This window comes from Musca autumnalis, unplaced genomic scaffold (assembly GCF_047663935.1).
Source record: "Musca autumnalis isolate F117 unplaced genomic scaffold, ASM4766393v1 scaffold_4, whole genome shotgun sequence".
Taxonomy (NCBI): domain Eukaryota; kingdom Metazoa; phylum Arthropoda; class Insecta; order Diptera; family Muscidae; genus Musca; species Musca autumnalis.
Window position 1 is genome coordinate 61,260,666 of NW_027411977.1, and position 22,293 is coordinate 61,282,958.

Genomic DNA, 22,293 nt, shown 5'->3' on the forward strand with positions numbered 1-22,293 from the left:
TTGAAATGGACTGGCTCCGGTCATAGATCGAACTAACGGTCAGCCGACATATTTGGCTACCTTCGATCGTAGAAGTAGGAAGTCAAAGGCTATGCACCAGAGAGGAACATATCTGACTCTGCCTACTGCACTGGTCCAAAACCGCCCTCACAATAGTGGGTCGATCGGACGACAAAATCTTGACCCGAAAATCCGGACTCGGTTCGTAAGGAGGAGGAGTCCGAAAATCCGGACTTGCAGGGACCGGAGCCGCAGATGAACCCACAAAGATAGATTCGGACTCAGTTTGCATTGTGTCGCTGATAGAGGCGAGGGCCGCAGATGAATCCTCATTATTGGATTCGGACCCGGGCTCGGATATTTTTACATCCGCGATTGGCTCAACAAGGGCTTCTTCCACTGCAGCCGACGACATTCCACTTTGGAAATCGGTGGAGCGAGTTTCCATAACAATACTGTCATCAACATTCAAAAGTTCGTCTTCCGAATAGATTTTCACCGACATACTATATAACGAGAAGAGAACCATATTATTCGATTGCGGGGGTGTGGTCGGTCAGAACGACGAACTTTGCAATGGGCAGTTTTACAACGCCGTTTTCGGTTCTAACATCCGCGACTCGAACGTGCCCGTCGGTGCCCGGAAAAACATTTTCGATACGCCCTAATTTCCACGATGTGGGTGGAAGCTGATCATGACGAACAACAACTAGATCGTCTATTGCTATTTCTCGTTAGGGAAATTTCCACTTATATCTCATGTGCAAATGCTTGAGATATTCATCTTTCCACCTCAAACTAAATTGGTGGGCAAGGGCCTGAACTTTCCTAAACTGATTAACTAGACTTAATGGTTGCTCTGTGATAAGAGGTTCAGGCGGTGCGAAAAAATATTGCTCTGCAACCCATCGATCTGGTATGTTTCTGTTAGTGAATTAAAAGCAAGTAAAAAGTATCAGTCGGCTTTAGCCTGAGACATAAACAAAAGATGCAATCCCAGTTTTTTCAACACAAATATTTTAAAGTACAATGATTTTAAATCAACAAGTAAAAAAGTATCAGTCGGCTTTGCCGACAGAGATATACCCTCAGCCTGTGTGGATTGAAATGCTTTTTTCCCAAAAAAAGTATTATTTAGGGGGGTTTTCAAAATCTTGGGCGTATGAACCGACAAAAGTATGGATAGGATTAAAGCTCAAAAGTTTGCGGGGATATCGATAGATAGATACCTTTGGTAAAAATGTCCAAAGGATCCTCGAACAGACCCTTAACCACACAAAAATGTTGAATATTTGTGTGGGTTGTACCACAAGGATTGGATAGATAGGGCCCAAATTTGAACATAATCTAATTTTCGACAATGTTTAGATATCCAAAGTTTGGACCAAATCGGTTGCTACGTCTATGAGAAATCCCGCGTACCATTTAACGAATATTTTCGAACTTTTGTGGGGGAGGTACCGGAAGAAGTGGCCCAAAAACACCACCTTCGAATTTCATCTAGTATTCGAAGAAATATTACAATATCCAAAGTGGGGACGAACGCAGTATTCGGGTCGAGCTCTCCGGCTACTATATATGGTGGCATAGGGGTTTTTTATAACTTAAGGGCTTTTTTCTCAAGAATTATGGACTTGCCCCTGAAAAAACTTTTACTGTCGTAATTGAGGCAGCGAATGCAAGTTGCTTCAACAAAAATCAAAGTGTTTTTAATTTTTTGAAATTTTGCCTGTAAAGGCGAAGATCATTTTTAATGGTAATTAACACGCCGTGACAACATTTTTTTTCCATATGTTTTCAAGGACGCGGGTTCAAATCCCAGCCGGGCTCTTCGCTTTTACAGGCAAAATTTCAAAAATAAAAAACAGTCGGAGTCAGGAATGGGGTTTGAACCCGCGTCCTTGAAAACATATGGAAAAAAATGTTGTCACGGCGTGCTAGTGTTCAAAGCCAAACTCATAACTTCAAAGGCAGCGCAAAAAAGCGTTTGTCATGAAGAAATACAATTCGACGGCCAAATATCCGTGAATGTATAAAAACACATTTGCATATGAAAAATAAAATATAATTTAAAACAAGTGAGCCAAGGCTATAGTCGGGTCGGGGCCGACTATGTGATACCCTACACCACTACCCCTGTTCATAAGCTTTTGACTAATAAAATTCAAAATATTAAAATTGGGATAGCTTAACGCCTTTGCTCTGAATGTCTTCATTAACACAGGTCAATTTTTTTGAAACGCATTTAAGTGCATCGACAGTACAACCCAAATAAAAAATGGAAAAGTGGGATGTATGCCAACCATCAATAGGCTTCTTTCTCTGTTAGACCCCCATCAACCCCCAAAATTTCGTGAGGTTCCGATCAAAATTTCGTAGTGTGATTGCACAAAAATGGAAAAAGGGATGCATTACCGACTATTGCGATATCTCTGTTGTTTGACCACCTATGACAACCTACTTCACATCGTTGTAAAGGTGATATTTTCTACTTTCCTTGCCAGGTTTTGCTGTCGATATACCTCCTACAGAAGAGAGATATTAACTTTGAAATAAAACGTTGGTCTTTTTTCCAAATATTTTTTTTCACATTCCGACCTCTGAATATTATCCGACCATCACCAAAATCAATAGGCTTCTTTCTCTGTAGGATCCCCATTAGCCCCCAAAATTTCGTGACGATCCGATCAAACCTGTAGCGTGATTACAAAAAAATGAAAAAATGGGATGTATTGCCGACTATTGTGATATCTTCGTTATGTGGCCACCTACGCCAACCTACTTTGCATCACTGTAAAGATGAGATTTTCTACTTTCGTAGTCAGACTTTGTTTTTGGAAGATCCCCAACCGATCGTCATTATTATTAAAATCGCAAAAATAAAAAGTTGGGTTCTATTAGAGGCTATTGCGATATATTCGTTGTTTGATCACCTACGAGAACCTACTTTACATCATTTGAAAGTCGATATTTTCTACTTTCATGGCCAGGTTCTGCTTTTGGTATACATCATATTTAAGCTGAGATATTCCCTTGGGGAAAAAACGTTGTCTTTTTCTCCAAATAAGTTTTTTGCCCATTACGACCCCTAAATATTATCCGACCATCACCAAAATCAATAGGCTTCTTCATCGGTGTGACCCCCATTAACCCTCAAAATTTCGTGACGATCCGATCAAAATTGCGACCTGTAGCGTGATTTCCAAAAAAGTGGAAAAATGGGATGTATTACCGACTATTGCGATATCTCCGTTATTTGGTCACCTACGCCGACCTAGTTTACATCATTGTAAAGATGGGATCTTCTAGTTTCATAGCCAGGCTTTGCTTTTGGAAAGTCCCCAACTAAAGCTGTGATATTCGTCATTATAATAAAAATCGCAAAAATTAAAATTTGGGTTTTATTTGCTACTATTGCGATATCTTCGTTGTTTGATCACCTACGGGAACCTGCTTTATATCATTAGAAATGTGATATTTTCTACTTTCATTGTCAGGTTTTGCTTTTAGTATACTCCATATAGAAGCTGAGATATTCGCTTTGGAAGAAAACGTTGTCTTTTTATCCACATACGTTTTTTGCGCATTCCGACCCCTAAATAATATCCGACCATCACCAAAATCAATAGGCTTCTTCCCCTCCGGGACCCCCATAAACATACAAAATTTCGTGACGATCAGATTAAAATTGCGACCTGTAGCGTGATTACAAGGTTTAGATGGACAGACGGACAGACGGACAGACGGACGGACGGACGGACTGACGGACGGACACACATAGCCAGATCGACTCAGATCGTCGAGACATTCATTTTGGTATATATAAGTATGGGTCTACGACCATTATTTCGATGCGTTACAAACTTTTTGGCCAAAACCAACTTATAATACCCTCCCCACATAGTGGTGTAGGGTATAAAAATTAAGTTTCAGTGTTTTATTTAGAAATGCACTTAAAACTAGAAAATAATTTGTCGCTCAGCCTCAACAAATATATTCTTTCTGATGTTGGAATCTCTCAAATAAAACGCTTACCGTTTAATTTTGCCACCATTTATAATTTAAATGCAAGCGTTTTGTTTGAGAGATTCCATCATGAGAAAGAATATATTTATTGAGGCTGAGCGACAAATTATTTTCAAGTTTTAAGTGCATTTCCAAATAAAACACTGAAACTTAATTTCTTTAAATTATATTTTATTTTTAACTTTTTAGTAAATACTTTTTTTGACCACTTAGGACAAAATTACAGTCAATTTAGCCCTAAAATTTAGATAAAAACTTTAAAATGCGTGAAATCGTGTAGTACCGTTATATAAAGGCTATATCAAAACCTGGATCTATGTCAACAATTTTTGGAGGAGAAGTTTCTGTACCATTAGGGACTCCAAATGCCAAGTTACAGCCGATTCGGTCTCAAAATGAAGATAAAATCCTCATAATACTTGAAATCGGGTGGTACCGCTATAAGGGGGCTATACCAAAACCTGGACCTATGTTCACAATTTTTGGTGGGGAAATGTCTGTATCATTGTAAATGCCAAATGACAGCTAATTCGGGCAAAAATTAAGATAAAATCCTCAAAATATCTGAAATCGGATGGTACCGCTATATGGGGACTGTAGGAAAAATTGGGCACATATTCATGTAGTGTCATCCAAATCTGAAAAGTGTGCAAAGTTTCAGTTCGATTGGTCAACAGCAACTGTGTGGAAAATGAGTTACCAGATTGGAAAAGCATGTAAAATTTAACACTGTAAAAATGGACCAATATTGGTTTTGATTTCATATTCATGTATTGTCATCCAAATCTGAAAAGTTTGCACAGTTTTAGTTCGATTGGTCAACGGCAACCGTGTTAAAAATGAGTTACCAGATTTGAAAAGCAAAATACCGGAAATCGGGTGGTACCGTTGTATGAGGGCTATAGGAAAAGATTAACCCATATTGATTTTGGTTTCATATTCACGTATTGTCATCTAAATCTGAAAAGTGTGCAAAGTTTTACTTCGATTGGTCAACTACAACCGTTTTAAAATCAGTTACCAGACTTGAAAAGGGGGTTAAGTTAGACACCGTAAAAACACTGTAAGAATGGACCAATATTTGTTTTAATTTCATATTCATGTATTGTCATCCAAATCTGAAATGTGTGCAAATTTAAGTTCGATTGGACAACTGCAACTGTGTGAAAAATTAGTTACCAGATTTGAACTAATCACACACCAGTTAAATAAAACTCTGTAAAAAAACAAAAGTTCGAGGACAGAGAAGATATCCCACAGGTGATACGTCTGAAGACCTGCTCAACTAACAGTGAAACCAGGTCACGTAATTTGGTCACTGTGTGGGTTTGAGTCCTTGGCTTTCCTTTTTCACTTGCAAAAAATTTTCGATCATCAAGCTTAACTCTAAACGAGAAAATTAATAAAAAATCAAAGTGATTCGAGAGCAGGTCTTAAAGTGAATTAATACAAAATTTAGTGTGAGAGGTACCCGAAGGTAGATGTATATCTGGTAGATATATTAGGATGTGTAAAGTATGGACCAAATCGGTCACTCCCACCTGAAGGAGTGGACCGATATGGCATATCTTCGAACTTAAACTAAGTTTGCACAAAATATTACGAAGGCCACATTTTGGACCGAATCGGCAGATCCGTTCGAGAGTTATCTTGCGCTCCAACCACTACATACGGTGTCATAGGGGTTTTTTGTACCTTTCAGGCTATTTTCTCAGGAAGTATGGACTTTCCCCTGATGAAACTTGTACCGTCGTATCGGGGGCAATGAATACAAGTTGCTACAGCAAAAATCAAAGCGATTCGAGAGCAGGACCTAAACTGAACTTTTCCCAAATTTTGTGTGGGAGATACCCGAAGGAGTGGACCGATTTAGTCCATATTGGAATCTCATCTAAGTCTGGTAGAAATTTCACGACGTGCAAAGTATGGACCAAATCTGTTCCTCCAGTCAAGAGTTATCGTGCCCATAAATTTTCTGAAAATTTTGAACTTTTGTGGGAGAGGTACCGGAAGGAGTGGACCGATATAGCTCATATTCGAACTTAAACTAAGTTTGGACAAAATATTACGAAAGCCAAAATTTGAACCGAGTCCGTTCATTCTTTCGAGAGTTATCGTGCACACCAGCCAGCCAGACAGACAGACAGACGGACGGACGGACATTGCTAAACCAACTCCAAGTTGTCTGAACACACATTTCGTCCAAACATACTTGGGGTCTAAAACCATTATTCCGATGAGGCACATTTTGCCCGTATTAAAGTATATATGGTAACATGGGGCGCCTTCGCCACGTTTTTGTTCAAAATGTTCTCATAACGACACCGTTAAAGTTTTTTCAAATATTATTTTTGGTACAAATATTAGCATATCTTGACTATAAGTTTTGATATATAAATTGTTATAATTTTGTTTTTAAAAAATAATTTTTGAGAATTTACAAAATGTGTAAAAAGTGGCGAAGCCTCCCACCCATGGATATTGAACATTCTCCAACGGACCCTAAAACTGAAATTTACCATACGTCATCCTTAAATATCAACATTATGCAAAAAAGGAATATGTTTTCTATTGAATAATCAAAAATTATTTTAAAATTCACAAAAAGTAACCGATTCTAGCGGTTAATTGATGTAGGTGCCTTGAATTTAGGTACACAAATCATAATATAACTAAAACAAGATACGTTTAGGATAATATTTGATTTTAACTTCATATTATAGTGTGGTATATCTATGGTATCTATCATGGCGTAGGCGCCCCACCCCTTACATATTTCATAATATCAATATATTGCCATTTGCAATTGCTTTTTTCATGCGAATTATTGGGATTTATATTTTTCAGTAGTTGCATTCTAACGGTATAAAATGTGTTTTTGATATCACAAAAGGTAAAGAAGATATCACAAAAAATACCTACCATAACTATTTTTCCCAATACCCTGAAAACACAAAACCGCGTGCGTCCGCTATCATACCTATGACACAACTGCCAACTTTTGGGAGATGATAGAGCTTCATTAAACTCACAATTTTGCTTTTAACGGATTTTTTCTAGCACTTGTATTTTGCGTGAAAATCGGCGCTGGCGTAGCAGCCCCAGTGGCGAAGGCGCCCCATGTTACCATATACCCTTTCTAGCCTAAATAAAAGGCTGAGGGTATAAATATGACTCAAAAAATTATACACAGTGTAAGTTCGAAATGATGTGTTTTTAGAACCGCTATATGGCAAGAATGGTTCCTTCTGGGGAAAACTTATAAAGACCAAACTTGTGGAGAAGCAACCGTTTTCCCCTGAATAACTATTTTTGCACACACTTAGGACATTGCTTCTAATGTCAAACACTAGCTATCCACCAAAATTAAGCTTTGTGAGAATTTTTGCTATTTCAATGTCTATTTTGACTGGACTAATTCGTGACATGTGTGAAATTGCATGTGTTAGGTAGGACCGATGTAGTACACCTTAAAACTTTAACCTAGTTTCGACCAAATCGAATGAACCGATCAAAACAGGACATACACAGGATTTTATCTGACCAAAAATCTTGAAATTGAGACAATGTATTCAATATAGAGAGCTCACAGAATGACGCAGATTTAGGTTCTCATTAGTTAAAAACTCTTTCAATAGAATATTGCCCATATATGGCGAAAAAGGCGTTAAATTCGGCCCGGCCGAACTTGTTATACCCTCCACCCCGAGTTGTATTGAAGTAAAATTTAACAATTAGTTTCCTTTCGGTAAAACAATGTGGCTAACTTTCAAAATACCGAAAAGTGGGAGATATTGTTCTGTGGGGGCTATACGAAGGCGTGGACCTCTACGGATAAATTTCAGGGAGAAAGTTTTATAAAAACAACGACGTCTAAACACCAAATTTCGGCCATTTCGGTGGAATATTTAGGCCAAAACCTCCAAAGTACCACCAATCGTGAGGTACTGTTTTGTGGAGGCTATATGAAGGTGTAGGCTTATACCGAAAAAATTCTAGGGATAAGTTTTATGCCCCCAAAGAAGAGTAAGTACTAAATTTCAGCCATTTTGGTGTGATAATGAAACTAAAACCTTCACAATGCCGAAAATCGGGCGGTACCCTTTCGGGACCGATATAGCCCACTTGCAATACCAAACATCCTAGGAGTAAAAGAAACTTCTATAACAAATTACAAAGTTCTACCTTAAAAATTGTGAGCTGTATCTTGATTTCAACGGACGGACAAGTTTATATCGACTTAGAATTTTACCCTGATCAAGAATATATATATTTTATAGGGTCTCCGATGAATATTTCAATGTGTTACAAAAGGAGTGACAAATTTAAGCTTTGTTGCCGTTCTTTTTAATAGTAAAACTCGTAAAAGAGAAAACTGTAAAAAAATTGTTCTCACACAAAAGTATTTTTTTTTTAAATTTACGGGAACGGAAAAATGGAAAAAACCTCAAACCATGATACTATTTTTTACTCGCTCAAATTTGTCTTGTAAAACGTTTTTTAAAAAGAGCGTCATTCAGCGCCATTTTTGTTTAAAGAGAAGTGAACATTTTATAACTTTTTTGTGTACGGGAACGGTTTCTTGGGTAAAATGTGTAAAAGTTAAAAATTGTAAAAACTGTTTAGTTCTGGAACAAAGCTTTAATTACACCCTCCATATTATGGTGGGATATTGAATGCGGGATTTTTTTAACGAGATGTGAAAAGTGACGAGGGATTTCTTCATATTTTTTCATGATTTACACGGGTATGTGATGGTATTTTTGTATTTGCAAAAAATGCAGAAAAGTATAACCCTGTTGTCCTTCGATAACAATATTTTAGGGGAAAGTTTATAAAACCACGCGATTATTATTGGTTTTAAATATTAATTTTTTTTAAATATATTTAAATTTGTAAAAATATATTTTATCTATACAATCAAAGTAATTTACTGAACTATATTATAATCATATCAACTTTTCTTGATTGTGAAATGCTACAACAGAAAGAATATCTTCAAAAAATGTCTTCGAAAATATTTTCTAGTTGATTTGATTTCACAAAATATGCAACAAATACACAAAGGGAAGAGTTTCAATTGATCAATAGTACAGATTCTTGTTAGTAAAGATTTTTCTACAGCAAAATGCAATGAAGCGAAAAGAAAAATGAAGATGACAACATTTCTTTTTTTTTTTTCTTTGTATCATCTTATTATTACTACTCAAATGGAAAGTTATTTTGCCATTGTTTATGACATTTTGTAGATTTCTGTTTTTTTCATTTCATTCCCTGCACCCGTGATACATTCAGTCATGCAGTCTGAGATTTGCAGCTGCTGTTGCCTTCGTTACTTCTAAATTTACCTTTGATTTATTCTCTATCTCTACCATGCCATCTATTTGCAGGTTTTAACAAAGGACAGTGTTACTGTGTCAGTGGATGCCGTTGTCTACTATCGGGTTTCGAATGCAACAGTCTCCATAGCAAATGTGGAAAATGCACATCATTCGACAAGGCTGCTGGCGCAAACCACTCTTCGGAATACAATGGGCACACAACACTTACATGAAATTCTCAGTGAACGTATGACAATTTCCGACACCATGCAGGTGAGTAACTAGGAATACTTCATACACGTATGTATGTATGTGTATGTATATTGTTGTTATTGTTTATGCCACTACTTAAGGTTCAGCCAGGTGTAACTTGAATAGCATAAAATATATCTGCCAGCTCAGCTTATTTTCAGTACCTGCCAAAGTATATTATTTGGAGCAGAACAAAAAACCAAACCAGGTTCCCCGCCGATATGATGCAACAACAAGAACAACAATAGCATAAAAAACACCAACTTCACACTGTACCATCCGGACAATAAGAAAATGATGACATAAACGCGACAGTATTTATTCTCACCAAGCGCTAAGCAACAAATGTCAGAGCATTCGTTGTTATGATTTTTTTTGAGACATATGAGAAATTTTGTATGAAAACAAGTAAAATAGTATCAGTCGGCTTTGGAGTTTGGAATTTTCAAGGCAGTAGGCGAGGATAGTATTTATCTCCAAACCTGGGAAGGAAAGTTACGCAATTCCTAAGTCTTATCGTCCGATAAGCCTATCATCCTTCCTGCTTAAAACCATGGAACGTAAAGTCGATACCATGATTAAGAGCAAGATTCCAAACGATATGCTTAAATACAAACAACATGCATACGTTAGAGGTAGATCAGTGGAAACCGCATTACATAAGGGTGTACACCACATCGAGAGCACCTTCGACAGGTAGATATATACCCTATATGGTATGCATTGACATCGAGCGTGCTTTCAATAACGTCACCACGGAAACGCTTATACAATCCTTAAACAAATTTCAGGTGAACCGCTAAGGAATAGATGGATAAACTGCGGCATACTTGACGTAAAAATAAGGGACAAAGTTGGTCAGCGTACGCCGCAGGGAGGGATCTTATCCCCACTACTATAGGTCCCTACAATAAATAGCCTATTAAGGACTTTAACCGATGAGGGATTTGACCCAGTCTGCTATGCAGACGACGTTATAGTACTTCTGAGGGATAAGAATCCAAATTTGCTATGCAGAAGAGCTGAATCAGCCCTAAAACTCGCGTACAACTGGGCTAGACCAAGGTCTTGACGTAAACCCGGAAAAACGGAAAATATGTATTTTCACTCGGAAAACAAAACTAGGACACTTTGAAGAACCAGTTTTCCTAAACAAGAAAATAAATATTTCCAATAAAGTTCAATATCTGGGAGTAATTCTGGATAGGAAACTTAAATGGAAAGACCATATTCAAGAGAGAGCTAACAAAGCTTATAGATGTTAGTCAACCTGTAGAAGGGCTATAGGCTCCAAATGGGGTCTTAATCCTAAGATGACACATTGGCTATACAAAAACGTATACCTGAAACAATTGTAGCTGCCTCATGCGAGGCATTAATTTCAGACAGAGACTCGTGGATCGGCGGAACTCTTGCACAAATGCCGACTGGAAACTGTTGGTATACAGACGGCTCCATGCTAGGTGGAAGAACGGGACTGGGTCTTTTTATTGAAGAACCAGAGACCGAAATATCACTCCGTTTGCCGGATCACAATATGGTCCATCAAGCGGAGATCCGAGCGATTACAGAGTGTCTGAACTGGCTTAATGCCAACACGAGACCAACTACTGTAAACGTTCTTAAGGGCAGTAAAACTGCAATCAAAGCAATAACATCCAAGACAGTAAAATCACAAACAGTCTTGGATTGTATAAATTCGATCTACAGCTATTCTCAACATGGCTTGGTGCGTGTAATATGGGCACAGGGACATGCGGGGAATAGAGGTAATGAGATAGCAAATTCTCTGGCAAAAAATGGAAGGGAATTAGCAACAGTAAACTAGAAAACGCAAAGAAACTAAACGCGTCTTGTTTAGAGTTAAAAACTTGAGCAACAAGTAAAATAGTATCAGTCGGCTTTGCCGATAGAGATATACCCTCAGCCTGTGTGGATTGAAATATTTTTTTCCCAAAAAAAAACTTTTGTATTTAGAGGGTTTTCAAAATATTGGGGGTATGAACCGACAAAAGTATGAATAGGATTAAAACTCATAAATTTGCGATGATAAATATAGATATGGCTTTTTATAACACTATCATACGAAAAACATAATATTGCTGTAAACAGGGCCACTAGGAAACCCTTCGGTAAAAATGTCCAAAGCATCCTCGAACATACCCTTAACCACACAAAAATGTTAAACATTTGGGTGGGTGGTACCATAAGGATTGGACAAATAGGGCCCAAATTTGAACACAAACAAAGTTTCCACAATATTTAGAGATACAAAGTTTGTACCAAATCGGTTGCTATGTCTAATATTCGAAGAAATGTTATAATATCCAAAGTGTGGACGAACGATGTATTCGGTTCGAGCTCTCCATCCACTACATATGGTGCCATAGGTATTTTTTACAACTTTCGGGCTGTTTTCTCAAGAAGTAAAGCCTTGCCCCTGAAAAAACTTTTACTGTCGTAAGTGAGGTAGCGGATGCAAGTTGCTTCAACAAAAATCAAAATGATTCGAGAACAGGTCTTAAAGTGAACTTATCCCAAATTTGTGTGGGAGGTACCAAAAGGGAGAGGACAAATATAGTCCATATTCGAACCTGATCTGTATATGGTAGATATATTAGGATGTGTAAAGTATGGACCAAACCGGTCACTCCCTTCAAGTGTTATCGTGCGCACAATTTTTCCGAACATTTTTGAACTTTTGTGGGGGAGGTACTCGAAGGATTGGACCGATATGGCGTATCTTCGAACTTAAACTTAGTTTGGACAAAATATTACGAAGGCCACAGTTTTGACCGAATCGGCAGATCCGTTCGAGAGATATCTTGCGCTCCAACCACTACACACAGTGTCAGAGGCTATTTTCTCAGGAAGTATCGATTTGCCCCTGATGAAACTTGTACCGTCATATAAGGGCAGTGAATACAAGTTGTAACAACAAAAATCAAAGCGATTCGAGAGCAGGTCCTAAACTGAATTTTTCCGAAATGTTGTGTGGGATGTACATGAAGGAGGGGACCGATTGAATCCATATTGGGATCTCATCTAAGTCCGGCGGAAATTTCACGATCTGCAAAGTATGGACTAAATCGGTTACTTCCTTCAAGAGTTATCGTACGAACAAATTTTCCGAACATTTTCGAACTTTTGTGGGGGAGGAACCGGAAGGAGTGGACCGATTAACCCATCTTCGAACTTAAACTAAGTTTGGACAAAATATTAAGAAAGCCAAATTATGGACCGAATCGGTTGATCCGTTCCAGAGTTATGGTGTGCTCCAGCCAGACAGACAGACGGACGGACGTGGCTAAATCAACTATGAAACGGATTTCATTGAAACATACTTGGGGTCAAAAACCATTATTTCAATGAGGCATATTTTGCCCATATGAAATTGTATATACCCTCGTTAGCATAAATGCTGAGGGTATATATATTACAGATATTACACAGGTTATGAGAAGAGAATATGAATATGTCGAATTTAGGAGATAATACAACTACATCTTATATAATAAGTAAAAAAGTATGAGTCGGCTTTGACGACAGAGATATACAATCAGAATGTGTGGATTGAAATACTTTTTTCCAAAAAAAAACGTATGTATTTAGGGGTTTTCGAGATTTTGGGCGTATGAACTGACAAAAGTATGGATAGGATTAAAGTTCAAATTTACGGGGATATCGATAAATAGACCTTTTTTTATCACACTAGCCTACGAAAAACATAATATCGCTGTAAACAGGGCCTCTAGGAAAATCTTGTTGAACATTTGTGTGGGTGGTACCACAAGGATTGGAAAGATAGGCCCAACATTGAACATAAACTAACTTTCGACAATATTTAGAGATCCAAAGTTTGGACCGAATCGGTTGCTTTGTCTATGAGAAACAGTGAGTACAATTTTAGCGAATATTTTTGAACTTTTGTGGGGGAGGTACCGGAAAAAGTGGACCTATAAGCACCAACTTCGAACTTCATCTAATATTCGAAGAAATATTACAACTTCCAAAGTGTTACCGACCACAGTATTCGGTTCGAGCTCTCCAGCAACTACATATGGTGCCATAGGGCTTTTTTGCAACTTTCGGGCTGTTTTCTCAAGAAGTATGGACTTGCCCCTAAAAAAACTTTTACTGTCGTAATTGAGGCAGCGAATGCAAGTTGCTTCAATAAAAATGAAAGTGATTCGAGAGCAGGTCTTAAAGTGAATGAAATTGGGGGAGGTACCCGAAGGAGTGGACCGATTGAGTCCATATTGGAACATCATCTAAGTCTGGTAGAAATTTAACGATGTGCAAAGTATAGACCAACTCGGTTATTTCCTTCAAGAGTTATCGTGCGCTCATATTTTCCGAACTTTTGTGGGGGAGGTACCTGAAGGAATAGACCGATGGCCCATCTTCGAATTTAGACTAAGTTTGGACAAAATATTACTATAGCCAAATTTTGGAACGAATCGGTTGATCCGTTCGAGAGTTATCGTGCGCTCCAGCCAGCCAGACTGACAGACAGACGGACGGACATTCTTGAACATTTCAGAGAATGGTGTTTGCCTCTCGTATAACCTTTTCCAGCAGGATGTTGAAGAGATTACACGAAAGGCTGTCTCCTTTCCTATTTTAACTAAGGACCTCGTGTCAGTTAAAGTCATTTTACAAAGCCGGATGAGCTTTGCGGGGATACCAAAATTCTTCTTGATATCTTGTCAATGGTGGATTTGCCAGGTCTAAAGCGGCATTGGTATGGCCCAATTATTTCATTAACCATAGGCTTTAGTCGTTCGCACATTATCCCTGACACTATCTTGTATGCAATAGGGAGAAGACTTATGTCCCGATAGTTGGAGCATACAGTTTATCTCCTTTCTTGTGTACAGGGCACAGGATGCTCAGGTTCCAATCGTCGGGTACTCGTTCTTCCTGTCAGATTGTGCTAACTAGCTGATGAATACACTTTATCAGCGTGTCGCCTCCGGTCTTGAACAGCTTGGCTGGTAAGCCATCGGCTCCTGCTGCCTTATTATTCTTTAGCCGACTTATTGCTGTCTTTATTTCACCTTGGCTGGGCGGTATACATTCAATACCATTTTCTGGGATTGGATCTGTGATATCTTCGCCGTCTTCGCTATATATTCTGATCCTGAGCACACTATCTGTATCAGTTACCAAATTACATATTGGTCTCTATAGGAGGATGTACCTGTACCAAAGCCATTAGTTTCATGTTTCACTCTTTGGTAGAATTTTGGGACTAGATTCTGGCTCCTGTACATATTGATTTTTTCACACTCCCGCTTTTCTATTTTCCTCTTTTTCTTACGAAAAAGACGTTTCTGCTCTCTCCATTACCCTCGATACCTCTCTCGTGCACTACGATTTGCAAATGATTGTAAATTAGCCCTCTGTGCCGCATTTTCTCTTCGGTAGCAGCACCATGGGTTCCTTGGTGGAGGTCTCTGATATCCAAGTATGTATTTTGCTGCTGTTTGCATGAAAATAAATATGTTATATCTACAAAGCTACTGAACCGATTTTCATGAAATTTTCAGAGAATGTGCATGGATGACCCCTGTTGAAAATAGGCTATATAGTTTGTAAGTTTTTGAGTTGCGGAGAAACTAGAAAAATGTCTTTTCGACCCACGGTACTTATCTGGGGCCATAAGACCACGCCCCGTCTTCAAATATATTATATCTTACAAACTAATGAATAGATTTTCATGATGTATTTTGAAATGTGCGTGTCTATTTGAAAACAAATACAAAATCGTTAAAATCGGCAGTACAGAAGTTTTTTATCCTCTACCATAAAATATTCTGAACTAAAATGAAATAACTAGTTTCCAACTAGTTTGCAACAATTTTTCGGCCACGGATACCCAAATGCCTTAATCAGGTCAGGAAATGTAACTTTAAATGGCTTTAATCTGGTTGTACTTCTATATGGGGTCTACATAAAAGTGTGGACTTATGTTGACAATTTTTGGTAGAGAAGTTTTGTGTCCACTGGGTACCTCAAATGTCCCATTACAAGAACACATGTAAATTTAAATTCCTCAAAACACCTAAAATCGGGGAGATATCATTATACACGGTCAATACGCAACATGGACCTATGTTGACAATTTTTGGTTAAAAGTTTCGTGACTGCAGGAAACCTCAAGAGTTAAACAACGGTTGGTACAATAAAAATTTAGCATAAACCTCAAAATCGAAAGGTACCGTTTTTTGAGTGCTATAACAAAACATGGACCTATGTTGACAATTTTTGGTGGAAAAGTTTTGTGACTACAGGGCAACTCAAATGTCAAATTACGGTTAGTTTCGTCAAAAAATGTAGCTAAAATCCTCAAAATACCGATAATCGGGAGGAACTGTTATATGGGGCCTATACCAAAATATGGAACTATATTGGCAATTTTTGGTGCAGAAAAAATGTGACACCTGGAAATTTTAAATGTCAACGAGTGAGAACGTCGTTTAGTTCGGTCGGGCCGAATTTTTATACTCTCCACCACGAGTTCTATTGAAGTAAAAAGGAACAACTAGTTTCCTTTTGTTTGTGAGGAATACTAAATACCAAATTGCAGCAATTTCGGCAAAACAATGTGGCTAACCTTCAAAATACTGAAATCCGGGAGGGACCGTTCAATGGGGGCTATATGAAGGCGTGGACCTATACAGCCAAAATTCTGGGGAAAATTTTATACCCCCAACAAAGACTTAGTACCAAATTTCAGACATTTCTGTGAGATAATGAAGCTAAAACCTTTAAAATACCGAAAACAGGGAGGTGCCGTCATATGGGTGCTATATGAAGGCGTGGACCTATACAGACAAATTTAAGGGAGAAAGTTCTATACCCCAAATGAAGACTATATACCAAATTTCAGCCATTTTGGTGGAATATTCAGGCCACAAACGTCAAAATACTGGAAATCAGGAGGCGCCGTTCTATGGTGGCTATATGAAGGCGTGGATCTATACTGACAAATTTATTGGAGAAAGTTTTACACCCTAAATGAAGATTAAGTACCAAATTTCAGCCATACCGAAACCGAGAGGTACCGTTCTGTTGGGGCTATATGAAGGCGTGGAACTATACTGACAAATTTATCGCAGAAAGTTTTATACCCCAAATAAAGATTAAGTACCAGATTTCTCCACACCTGCCAAAACTAGGGTCCGCGGGGTCGTTACTCCCGTTATACTCTCCAGGGGATGCATACATACATATGCTCCCACAACATCCCCGATGGAACAAGGGAGACTTCGGAATCATATAAATAATTCCAGCGGCAAACTAGTGCCCAGAGGAAGTGGTGGTATAGGTTCACATGGTCGGCCCCGCCCGACTATAGCCCCCTTTAAATTGTTATAAAATGCTCAAGTCGGGGATCACCGTTATATGGGGGATATACGAAAGCTAGGTTAGGTCAGACGAAAAGATCCCTGAGTACAGAAACAGCTGACACCCTAATTTGTTGGCCATTACTTATTGTCTCTTAATATGTTCACATTTACTTCAGAAGGGAGTAACTCATATGCAGACACAATCATTTGTAACAAATTAGACAAGAGAGTGTTCAATTGTTTTGTTACATCTGAGGAAAATTGCTGAAACCCGTTGATCAAACAGTAACCGTAGCAGTAACAACAATATTTCAGGACTCAATTTGAATTTAATTTTTCCTCTTATTATTGCATTACACCATTTCAATTTTGTTCTTGTGCTTCTGTTTAGCATTTTTCTATATAAATCTACATTCATATATTTCCAGGTACAATTGGATGAAGCTACCGATGCTTGGGGCATTAAAGTGGAACGTGTTGAAATGTAAGTCAGTCATTCATTCATTCATTTGTACGTTTGTTTGCACCGCCCACCTTCATTCATAGATTGAGGGTTGTGCGGAATTCTATTTATGTTTTCTGTCCTGGATGCATTTCCTCCTTCTTCACCAAACAACAATTCAGCCACAACTAAATAATCTAACGGCAACAATAGAATTGAGGAGACAAGAAATAATTTTTATTCTGTCACCATGACACGTACTACTGTATCTATCATCTGATGCTGCTACTGCGGTTGTTGTTTTGTTGTGTGGAAATTTTATGTTGACGTTGGCCAAATTCAATGCAGTTATTTTCGTGTTTTCATAGATAAAAATTACTATTCCTGTTTCGTATGAATTGTGGCAGGTGTGCGAATATTTAAGTGAATTTTTTCGGCTGTTATTTTTTTTTTTGTATGTATTTTTAATGTATACAAATGATGTCGTTGGTGATGTTTGTTTTTATGGATTTTCAAGGCAGTAAACCATTTATCAGCAGAAAGAAATATACTTTGCTTAAGCATGTTTTTTATAAGTAATGTTACAAGGACAAAAGAAAAATGGCAAATGCTTTTAAAATCTTAAGACAAAATATAAGAGGGAATATTATTTTTTAGTAAATATGAATATGTTTTTATATATAATAACAAAGCTAGAGTTGTGTTTGAAAGGTTTGTCTAATTGGTGATTCGATGTTTCGAAAAATTAAACGAAGATTTCGCCATCGTTCTGTTATTATGAAGTTATCGTTGTGACTCGATTGTTTAACTCTGCCGACATATGTAGGTGATATGACATAAGAAGAGAGAGTTTAATAAAAAAAGAGAATTTTGAAAACTTACCGCTTTTTATATATGATAACAACAAAGAATGGCGTTAAGTTCGGCGGGCCGAACTTTTTATATTCTCCACCACGAACTGCCTTGAAGTAAATATGTACAATAACACGGTGCTCTTGAAGCAACTTTAAATGGAAGGTGCTTACACCTGGGAAGTTTTTGCGGATTCTGAAACTACAATGTTCATAGATGAGAAACATTAAAAAATAAAAAAATAGCCGAAGCGCTTTTTAAATAAATCGCGATTCAAGAAGGCATGGACCTATGCCCACAAATTTCAGGTGGAAAATATATATCCCCAACGAAGACAAAATACCAAATTTCAGCCATGTCGGTAGGATGTTGAGGCCACAACCTTCAAAATACAGAAAATCGGGAGGCATCCTTCTAAGGCGTGGACCTATATCGAAAAATTTCAGGCAACAAGTATTATACCCCCAACGAACACTAAATACATACCAAATTTCAGCCACTTCATTGGGATATTGAGGCCACAACCTTCAAAATACGAAAATCGGGAGGTCCCGTTGTATGGGGGCTATATAAAGACGTAGACCTATATTAAGAAATTTCAGTTGGAAAGTATTATACCCTTAACCAAGACTGAATACCAAATTTTAGCCATTTCGGAGAGATATTGAGGCCACGACCTTCCAAATACCGAAAATCGGGAGGTACCGTTCTAGGGGGGCTATATGAGTATGTGGACATATACCAACAAATTTCAAGTGGAGAGTTGTATACTCTCAACGAAGACTAAATAACAAAATTGTGACCCAATGGCCCTAAAAATCCTGCCGGTACAAACTAACTAACTGACTGGTGAGCACAAATCCCAATTCCACGGTGTGCGGTTCACCTCAACAATTATGTGTTCGTGTTCGTATACTTGCTTCAGCATGGGAGCGGCAGTCATTCCGGGATGTCTGCTCCCAGGCCTTTGAGTCCGTGATAGGGAAAAACCCGGGTTATAAATCTGCTCCGTTTGTCAGATCCGCATCCACTATATGTCAACTTTGGTGAGATGTAATGGATGTAGGGAATGGGTACATTTCAGAGGCTGCTCAGGTCTTAGTCGCCTGAAAGACTATTGCGGTACTTGTTGAGCCATAACATCTACCAGCGTGTCTCCAACTGCGTCGTTGTTGGAATGCGCGACACCCCCGCAATCTTCCCAACATGAAGTTGTTGGTCAGCGCCCCGGAATGCATCATTCCTGCAATTCAATTACAACGCTCCCCGCAACAGAGTCAGCGAAATAGTAGACTTTATGAGTCGGAGGAACATTCCGTTCGCCGCGAACAAAGCTCTCCTTCACCTGTAGCTTGCACCGTTGCGCAAAGATTGTACAAGAAGCGGAGGAGGAGGGCTTGCCTTCCTTATACACTAGTCTGTCCAGTACAATCATGTCTGACTTGTGCTTGACTCTAGTGACCTATACAGGGAATGTATGGGGGTAGCAATAAAGCCGAGTCTTGTGTTATATGCCCGGCATTAGTTCGCTATTGGATGGCACTCACCGTTTGGTGCTAGGGGACTTTAATGCTGATCATGAGCTTTGACACCCGTCCTAGGCAGTGCGTAGAGGGTTACAACGCTGGCCAAGCAAATTGATAGCTCCACATTATTATGTACGCACCGGATTGACTCGGAGAAATATTCACCACAAGAATTATGTGTTCGTATATTTGTTTCACCATGGGAGCTGGCATATATCCCCGAATGCCTGTTCCAAGCTCTTTTGGCCCTTGCAGGGATAGAGAAGAACCTCGGGGATATGAGGAGATTACCACAGCTCGCCAGACATCATCATTGTGGCACCCGGTCTGATAAATGATGTTTCCTGGCAACCCGTCATTTCCATAGGTTCAGACCAACATCCGATCATCGTCTCCGTAAACAGACCACCCGACTTCATAACCTCTGACCGTGTCTCTTTTCTGAACCATGTGTTCATAGTTCATGATTGGCAAGGCTTCAGATAACTTATCAATCAGCGCTTCAGAGAGCTGTCCATTGCCTCAAATCCTCTGATCGGTGTGACTGCAGCAGCCGCTTGCTACATACCAGCTGGTCGAATACCCAAAACCAGCAGAGACGACGGCACCAGCAAATTAGAGTGATGATCTTCGTCATACGAACCTTGAAGACCAACGAATTAGAAAACTTACTCTTGAAGTCAATAGACTAGTAGGCGAACATAAGCGAAAAAATGGCTAGGCCACCTGAAGCAAATCAACATTGGTACAGGATTACGCAAATTGTGGTCAACGTTTATATCACTATAGAATCCGGGAAAGAAGTACGATAGAACGGCTTTTACTTCCAACGGAGTGAAAGTAACTGATCCGAAGATATGATTGGACGAAGAGAAGTGCGCTATGAGGTATAAGAGCCCTCCCAGTCGAGGAGGTACCACCACAATTTACAATGGACCGTGTTGAAGAAACGCGAAATCATCCAAAGCGTTGGGTCCGCACGGAATTTCAATGGTAATGCTTAAGCAACTTGATGAACCGGGGGATGAATATTTAACAAGTGGTCTCAATCTATCGTTAGCCACCTATATTGAACCAGAAGGCTTGAAAGATAGCAGGTTGGCGCCGTTACTGAAATCAGCAGAGTTGAAACTCTTCTTCTTGTCGCCAGTAACAAAGATCCTCCCCATGATGAGAACCAGTTTACCAGTTTACCAACATCAGCACTGATTCCACAGTACCACAACAGCGTTATCATTCTTGAACTGAATCAGATCAGGTCGTGAGAACGAACAGAAACTCAGAAAAAATTCCAAAACTCGTAGGGTAAAGTGGGGTGTTCCCCAAGGCGAGGTAGTATCTCCTGAACAGTTTAACCTCTAACTTTTAGAAATTCCACACCGTCCAGTTCTCCCATCTAAGGAATATGAAAATATCTGCCGCTAAAACCACTGCCACTTTGTACACCACCTGCATGGAGCTGAAATAAGGCTCCGACCAAGTGCTCCTATATAATGGGTATAACTTTCGACAGCATGTTTAAGTCAGCCGCGCAAGCCACAGCTATTTGTGACAAGTTAAGAATTAGGAAAAAAGTTCTTAAGTCGCTGTCCCGCAGCACTTAGGTAGCTGACAAAGAAACCTTGCTGACGTCTTATCAAGCACCGGCCTGCGGTGGACTATCTTCAGAAGGAGACGCAGATCTAACCGGTAAATCAACACAGCAAGATGTTGTCGATGCAAGACCTGACGTGAGTATTCCTGCCACGATCTAGTGGACAGGCCCACTTAGGCACATCAGGATCTGGAGAGAGAGGTCCAAAGTTATAAGCTTGAATGGCATTCATACTTGAATAGCAGTTGCGCAGGCAGTAAAAAGGTATAGGGTGGATGCCGAACTCGGAGACCGTCCCCATCCATCGCAGCAGAACGCCAGCTGCCAAGGCAAACACGAGTAGTTTCACCTCAGTTAAGTTCCGGACAATACAGCCACCTCAATTCATATTGGGCCCGTATTGATGGAATGATAGCCCAAAATATGTCCTGCATGTGGATTGGGACCACACGACACGCTGCATTTGCTTAGCTACCCAGCTAATCCCACAAACATGTATCCTGATTCTTTATGGACGCAGCCACTCCAGGAACCAGAACCAAATAACTGAATAAAATATACGAGCGCATATACTTGCGTTGCTAAAAAACAACTAAAGAGCTTGATTACATACGAATTGAGTATCCGATTTGACCAAAACTTTAGACATCTTAAAATTTCTTTCAAGCGTAGATCGATTTTCAACAACGTCGATGTCCTTCTCAAAAATTAAATTTTTTTGCTTAAGTGCTGTTCCAGCACAATTTGGTGTGGGTGGGTCGTTTCGTACCAGATTAACCCAAACCATATTGCTTCTTAAACCTTCTACGTAGGTTTTATTTGTGTAACCTATAGAAAATATTGCATGTTAACCCCTAAGGTTCATAGGCCCTTAAAATGCATTAATTGCATTTTATGCCTTAAAGTTTAATTGCAACATTTGACT

General features: G+C 39.0%; 1 protein-coding gene across 4 annotated transcripts in view; it reads left to right on the top strand.

Moving 5' to 3' along the window:
- The window catches only part of LOC141401102 (band 7 protein AGAP004871), a 149,700-nt gene that overhangs the window by 90,649 nt on the left and 36,758 nt on the right, over positions 1–22,293 (top strand). For all 4 annotated transcript variants that reach the window (XM_073980945.1, XM_073980944.1, XM_073980946.1 and 1 more), the window contains 2 exons: positions 9,417–9,620; positions 17,383–17,438. In XM_073980945.1, the coding sequence (XP_073837046.1) occupies positions 9,417–9,620; positions 17,383–17,438 (260 nt within the window). The remainder of the gene's footprint in view (positions 1–9,416; positions 9,621–17,382; positions 17,439–22,293) is intronic.